At 60.2% G+C, this 6,694-nt stretch overlaps 2 protein-coding genes across 2 annotated transcripts in view; one reads left to right on the forward strand and one right to left on the reverse strand.

The window, feature by feature from the left end:
- Positions 1 to 3,353, forward strand: part of TMIE (transmembrane inner ear) — a gene marked incomplete at its 5' end in the record, with an annotated part of 8,148 nt that extends 4,795 nt beyond the window's left edge. Inside the window, 2 exons of the mRNA XM_077777205.1 lie at positions 2,264 to 2,413; positions 2,691 to 3,353. Of these exons, the coding sequence (XP_077633331.1) occupies positions 2,264 to 2,413; positions 2,691 to 2,791 (251 nt within the window). The remainder of the gene's footprint in view (positions 1 to 2,263; positions 2,414 to 2,690) is intronic.
- Positions 3,354 to 5,812: 2,459 nt separating this feature from the next.
- The window catches only part of PRSS50 (serine protease 50), a 4,933-nt gene continuing 4,051 nt past the window's right edge, over positions 5,813 to 6,694 (reverse strand). The window contains exons 5-6 of the mRNA XM_077777216.1: positions 6,523 to 6,689; positions 5,813 to 6,170 (exon numbers count right to left, since the gene is read on the reverse strand). Coding sequence (XP_077633342.1) covers positions 5,940 to 6,170; positions 6,523 to 6,689 — 398 coding nt within the window. The 3' untranslated portion in view covers positions 5,813 to 5,939. The remainder of the gene's footprint in view (positions 6,171 to 6,522; positions 6,690 to 6,694) is intronic.

The raw sequence follows: 6,694 nt of genomic DNA on the forward strand, positions 1-6,694 counted from the left end.
ACACACACACACACACACACACACACACACACACTGCAGGATCACCAAGAGCGTCTGCCCATAAGGAGCAGTGCAGGGTGCGTGCCCAGGGAGCAGCTCTGGGGCGCTCCACGGAGCAGGGGTGGAGGCACTGAGGGGCCTCTAAACACAGAATGGCCTCTCCAGACCCTGCTGGGCCCCAGATGGTGGAGGTGCCTAGGGCCACACAAGCAAGTTGCCATGTCAGACCCAGAGAGGGACTTGGACATGAAGCACTCAGATCAGCTCCTGTTTCTCACCCTTGGAACAGAGCAAGGGAGAGTCCCAAAGTCTCCTGAGCAGCAGGTCACCATATGTTACCCTCCATTCAGGGCCCCGGGGAGTAGGGACGGCACAGCCCCTTCTCCAGGGGAGGAAACCTCTTTCCTGCTTCCCAGTCGGCTTGGGCCTAGAAGGTGTGGCTCCTGGTGGAGCATCGCCCCCAGAACCTCATGCAGAGGGGCTGGGGTTGAGTGGGGTACCTCTGGGGGTCCTTCTGGCCTGGGGACTCACATTCCAAGCTCCTGCCTGGGCCCTGGAATTCAATCCAAAACGCATTGTTGGGTTTTTTTTTTCCCCATCGTTGGAGAGAAGTGAGCAGGCCAGGCTGGGTGGGGCAGGCAAGGGGCGGTGTTTGGGCCCCACTCCAGCTGCTGACGGCTGAGCTCCCTTCGAAGCCGTGGCCTTGAAGAGCCTGGGACCATCCTTTGTGGAGAATCTGAGTGAGCACTGTCAGAGGACGTGTCTGGTAGGTGGCTGGAAGAGATGGCCCAAGCCGGTAGGACTGGGGCCATAGGCCTACACACAGGGGTCTGGAGAAGACTAGACCCCAGGTATCTGGATACAAAAGGCTTGCCGTCTACCCCTGGACAGCAGTGTACAGTCACACCTACTGCTGGAAGCCTCGTACAGCCCCCAGAGTTCCCGGATGCTGTTAGCTCCCCCTACCCATCCATTCAGGAGTCCAGTTCTGTCCTGAGCAGCAGAGGCTTTGAGGCCATCTCATGCATTCATTCGTTCATTCATTCATTCCTTTTTTTCATTCTGTGAATCTGGGGGAGACTTTTAGAGGGGCCACAGAGTCACACCAGTTGACTCCAAAGGGTGCTCCAGCCCCAGCTACATTGGTCTGATGCATCTTCCCTAAAATAGGCCTGCCTTGTCCGGCTTGGCTGTCCTGCCCCCAAGAGTCTGCCAGGAAGTTATGTCTTGTCATCCGATTTATAATAGGAAGCAGCCCCGTCCCCTCCCCTGAGGCTGGGGCCAAGGTGGTCAGACTGCAGGGCCTTAGAAAAATAAACTCAGTCCAGCCGGGCCCTGGCAGCCCTGCCCTGCCTTGCCCATCACTAGGCAGGCCAGCTCTGTTCCCTGGCCCAGCTCGCGTGGGCACAGCCGCCCTGAGCCGGAAAACCGCTCCTGGAATAACTGTCTGAGGTGAACGCCCCGGGGCAGGGTCTGTGCCCTCTTATGGGCTCTCACGGCCAGGAGGAGCCCAGGCTTGTCCTCAGGGGGGTTGAGGAGGACACAGCCACGTCCTCCTGTGTCTGAGGTCCTCTCAGGAGCCTGGGGGCGGAAAAACTAGGAAGCGCTAGGAGCCGAGAAAGCTGGGCGGGACCACAGCTACCTCCAGGTGGCTGTAGCGTGAATCACCGCGCAGCCTCTGCCCTGCCCTCCAGGGGCCTCAGTCAAAACCAAGACCAGGGGTGCCTGAGTGTCTCAGTTGGTTAAGCGTCCGACTTCGGCTCAGGTCATGATCTCAAGGTTCATGGGTTCAAGCCCCGTGTCAGGCTCTTTGCTGACAGCTAGCTCAGAGCCTGGAGCCTATTTCAGATTCTATATCTCCCTCTCTCTCTGACCCTCCTCTGTTCATGCTCTCTCTCTCTCAGAAATAAATAAAATAAAATAAATTTAAAAAAAAACACCCGAGACCAATGACATGACTTAGGGTCCAGGGCAGAATGAAAGTATGAGACCCCTCATTCACAAATTGCTGAGAACAGGGACGGCAGAGCATTAAGCCAAGCACGAGGCCCTTCTAAGAGTGGGCCCCTGTGTGAAGACCAGAAGCAGCCCCACTTGAAAGATGCCTCAGAAATTGCAGAGCCCACAGGGTTTTGTCCGAACACCTGCCAGAGTGTCTGGGTGAGACACATTCAGGTAGATAGAGGCAGGTCCGAAATGTGGGTACCATTCCTGGGGTGTCTGGGCTGCAGCCTCGGCCAAGCCTGCTCTGTCATCCTTACAGTTATCACTCTGTGCTGTGTCTTCAACTGCCGCGTGCCGCGGACCCGGAAGGAGATTGAGGCCCGGTACCTGCAGCGAAAGGCAGCCAAGATGTACACGGACAAACTGGAGACTGTGCCGCCCCTCAACGAGCTCACAGAAATCCCTGGAGGTGAGCAGGCTGGGGAGGGGGCCCCTGTAGAGCCAGCTGGACCCTCAGCTCTGCCACCAAGAGTGGCCCTGCTCCTCGGCTCTGCCCCAACCCTGTCCCTGGAGCCCAGAGCACAGAAATGGGCCTGAGTGAGGCAGGTAACGCCCAGAGCTCTTCTGCAGGAAGGAGAGGTTTGGAAGGAAGGAGGAAGTGAAGGGCAGGATGTGGGAGGCTCTGGGGGGGGTGGCCCTTAGGACCCTGCCTCATTCCCACCACCTGCCTTTTCTCTACCCCACAGAGGATAAGAAGAAGAAGAAGAAGGATAGTGTGGACACGGTGGCCATCAAGGTAGAGGAGGATGAGAAGAATGAGGCCAAGAAGAAGAAAGGAGAAAAATGAGGAGGGCTTCCTGGAGGTGGCAGCTGGGACTGGTTAGCCCTGGGGCTCGAGTCGTGGCTGGCGTCCAGGCATCTTGGACCCCAAGTGCACACATGGACCGCAGCGATTACAGAACACCCTCTTCTCAGCTCCAACGGGGTGGCAGAGGCCCCATCTTTGTGGCCTATCGGGCAGAGGTAGGACTACCTTAGGTGTCCTGCCTCCCAGCATGGACTCAGCTGCTGTCACCTTGCCCATGTGGCCAAGGTGCCACCGTCTCCCTACAGATCCAGATCACACCCACCCGGACATGCCTCTATCCCTTCCGCCAGGAACAGCAGCAGTGGCTCACCAGGGGATGGCTGAACTGGACGGGCTGGAGTGTGAGGCCATGCCCAGGCTGGCCATAAGGAGGCAGAGGGTCCCTGGGGGAAGCTTCGGCTCTGACTTGGCAGACAGCAGCCCTGGTGGCCCGGGAACTGCTCTAGGCCCCGCGGGGTTTCTGGCCAGGGTGGTAAACAGACCACCAGAGGCAGGGAACTCCAGCCCAGCAGATACCCTGTGCGGGGAGTGGGGCTGCTGGGGGCCCGAGCACGAGGCCGGGGGGTGCTCAGGACTGGGGGCTGCAGAAGGTTGAGGCCAGCAGGCCAAAGGGAGAGGGGAAGNTGGCCCTTAGGACCCTGCCTCATTCCCACCACCTGCCTTTTCTCTACCCCACAGAGGATAAGAAGAAGAAGAAGAAGGATAGTGTGGACACGGTGGCCATCAAGGTAGAGGAGGATGAGAAGAATGAGGCCAAGAAGAAGAAAGGAGAAAAATGAGGAGGGCTTCCTGGAGGTGGCAGCTGGGACTGGTTAGCCCTGGGGCTCGAGTCGTGGCTGGCGTCCAGGCATCTTGGACCCCAAGTGCACACATGGACCGCAGCGATTACAGAACACCCTCTTCTCAGCTCCAACGGGGTGGCAGAGGCCCCATCTTTGTGGCCTATCGGGCAGAGGTAGGACTACCTTAGGTGTCCTGCCTCCCAGCATGGACTCAGCTGCTGTCACCTTGCCCATGTGGCCAAGGTGCCACCGTCTCCCTACAGATCCAGATCACACCCACCCGGACATGCCTCTATCCCTTCCGCCAGGAACAGCAGCAGTGGCTCACCAGGGGATGGCTGAACTGGACGGGCTGGAGTGTGAGGCCATGCCCAGGCTGGCCATAAGGAGGCAGAGGGTCCCTGGGGGAAGCTTCGGCTCTGACTTGGCAGACAGCAGCCCTGGTGGCCCGGGAACTGCTCTAGGCCCCGCGGGGTTTCTGGCCAGGGTGGTAAACAGACCACCAGAGGCAGGGAACTCCAGCCCAGCAGATACCCTGTGCGGGGAGTGGGGCTGCTGGGGGCCCGAGCACGAGGCCGGGGGGTGCTCAGGACTGGGGGCTGCAGAAGGTTGAGGCCAGCAGGCCAAAGGGAGAGGGGAAGGAAGAAAGCTGGTACTTGGGGCCCAGCTTGGGGATCCAGGGAGTCCTGGAGAAGCCCAGGGGAGGCTTGGGCCCTGCTGACATCCTTTCTCTGTGGTGGGGGTGTCAGGGCCCTCGGGGATCACCACAGAGGGCAGTTAGGGGCCAGTTGCCACGCCTGTGGAACAGAACAGCACACAGCCTCCTCCTCTACCATCTCAGCTCTAGTGCCTCGAAGAATCGCTGCTGCCCAGAAGGGGGGCGGGCAACACCCCTTGGAGACTGAATCTTTGGGGAGGGGACACTCAGAGGGGCTTCCACATGGCAGCGAACCTCCGCCGAGGCACTCAGGTCTGGGCCTGGGAGCTAAGGAGACACCAGAGGCTCCTGAGCTGGGGGAGCTGCTGGAAACGGCCTCACTGCCTGCCTCAGCTGCCTGCAGAGACTTGTCAATAAAGCTGAGTGCCTTCTGGTACCCGAGTGACCTGAGATGGCCCCCTGGGATGTCCTGTCCCCAGAGCATTTATGTGGGGGGTGACGCAGCAGTGAAGCTGAAGCTCTCTCCCCCGACTGTTCTCCGAGCTTCAGGTAGGGTGAGCTGGAGGGAGCGGCGCCCCAGAGAGGTAGAGGGGCGGCTACAGCCAGCTGGGCATCAAGACCAGGTTGGAAGCCACCCACTCTCCACTCCCCTCCCCTCCACTTTGTGGCTTTCTATAGGCCTTCCATGGCCTGAGCCTCATGCTGGGGACATGGAGGAGGCAGATCTGGACTCTGACCTGGAGCTGGATCGCTTGCTATTCTACAAGGAGAGGGATCCGGGCAGATGGGTCCTGGAGCAGCGAGGGGCAGAGAAAGTGCGGGGGATCTGCTGTGGGCGCTGAATGCTCCCTCCGCCAGGCAGGCACCCTGACTGTGCCCTCAGGGCCCAGCCCGACGGGCTTCTCATACAGGAGGTTCAGCTTGTGGCAAAGGTCACTGTAACCACACAGGCCAGGGCCCTCTTGTGGAACCCAGCAACAGAAGCCCAGAGGGGCAGGGGCCACTTGAAGTGAAACAGAGAAACAGCTGGTAAAGCCTGGGGAAGTCCAGGCCTGGGCTCGCCTGCCCTGCTGGCTGCTCGCCGGCCTCTGACCTGGGGGCCCCCACTCGTCTTCCATGAACACTCATGACTGCTGGCAGTTAATGCTGACCCCAGTGGGCACCCGCCCCAGACTCCAGGCAGAGGGGCAGGGCTGGACGATCAAAGTTCAGTACAGTGCTCCAGGGCAATGACACGGTGTGTTGCAGCCTCCACAGTCAAGGAAAGTATCACAGGAAAGAACACACAGGCCTCCCAGACCCAGACAGAATGGCACCTTTACCCCAGCCTCATTCTGTGTCCTGGCAGCCTAGCTTCAACCCGGACAGAACATTCTAGACCATCCATCATCCCAGTATCGTCCCTATAGACTCCCACCTTCTGTGAAAGCCACCCAAAACCTACAGATGGAGGCAGACCCCGGGGCTCTGCGCTGTTCAGTAGAGATGGTCTGGGGTCCCCCGTCGCACCCCATCTGGCTTGCTCACCTCCCACTCAAGCAGGCCCAGGAAGGAGGAGGCTTGGGGAAGAGAAGTGTTTAATTGAGCACCTCATCCGTGCCCTGCTCTGCGGGGCTGGGAGAGCTACACCTGCAGGGTTCTGGGCTCAGAGGGGGAGGACGGCAACCCTGGGGATGGCACAAGGGTGTCAGAGGGCGGCGAGGAGGCTGAGGGGCAGCGCTAGCACCAGGAGCAGGGCCCGGGACGGGGCTGGCACGGCCTGCCCGTTCATGCGTTCCCAGATCCACTGCTGGTAGGAGGCGACCTGCAGGTAGATGGGCGGGGCCTTGCTCTTCGTGCAGCCTGGGCCCCAGCTCACCAGTCCCACCAGGTACCACGTGGTGTCCACGGCACAGACCAGGGGCTCACCGCTTATCTCCTGCGGGGAGGGGTGGTGGAACAAGAAGGGTCAGGGGGGCCAGGTGTGGCTGGAGGGAGACCCAGCCCAGCTCAAGGACCAAGCAAGGTGCCCTCACAAGCACATCTCTCCCACAGGGCCCCCCCCCCGCCCCGCCCGGGAGGTACCCTTGAGGTCCAGGCCCAGAAGACCCTCCCTCAGAGGGGTTCATCTCCCCTCTCTCATGCCAGGTTCCCACACCCCACCTTCCCCCCTTCTCTCACCTCTCTCTCCATGCTCCCCCCTCCCCTTCCATCCCTGCTGCCCTGCACCCCAGCACTACTCCTGGCCGTGCTCCCGTGGAGGTGAGGGAGCACAGGAGAGGAGCACTCACATAGCAGAACTGTTCCCTTTCGAAGTCCTTGGTGCAGACCATCTGGGAGTCCACGATCTGAACCAAAGAGGGGACTTTGGAAAACTTGTGGTAGAACTGGTTGCACTCTTCACTGTTCAGGATGGTCACTTCCTTCTCCTGAATGGTCCGGAACTGGGGCCATACGCCTGGG

The sequence above is a fragment of the Crocuta crocuta genome, unplaced genomic scaffold, assembly GCF_008692635.1.
Source record: "Crocuta crocuta isolate KB4526 unplaced genomic scaffold, BGI_CrCroc_1.0 scaffold77, whole genome shotgun sequence".
Lineage (NCBI taxonomy): Eukaryota > Metazoa > Chordata > Mammalia > Carnivora > Hyaenidae > Crocuta > Crocuta crocuta.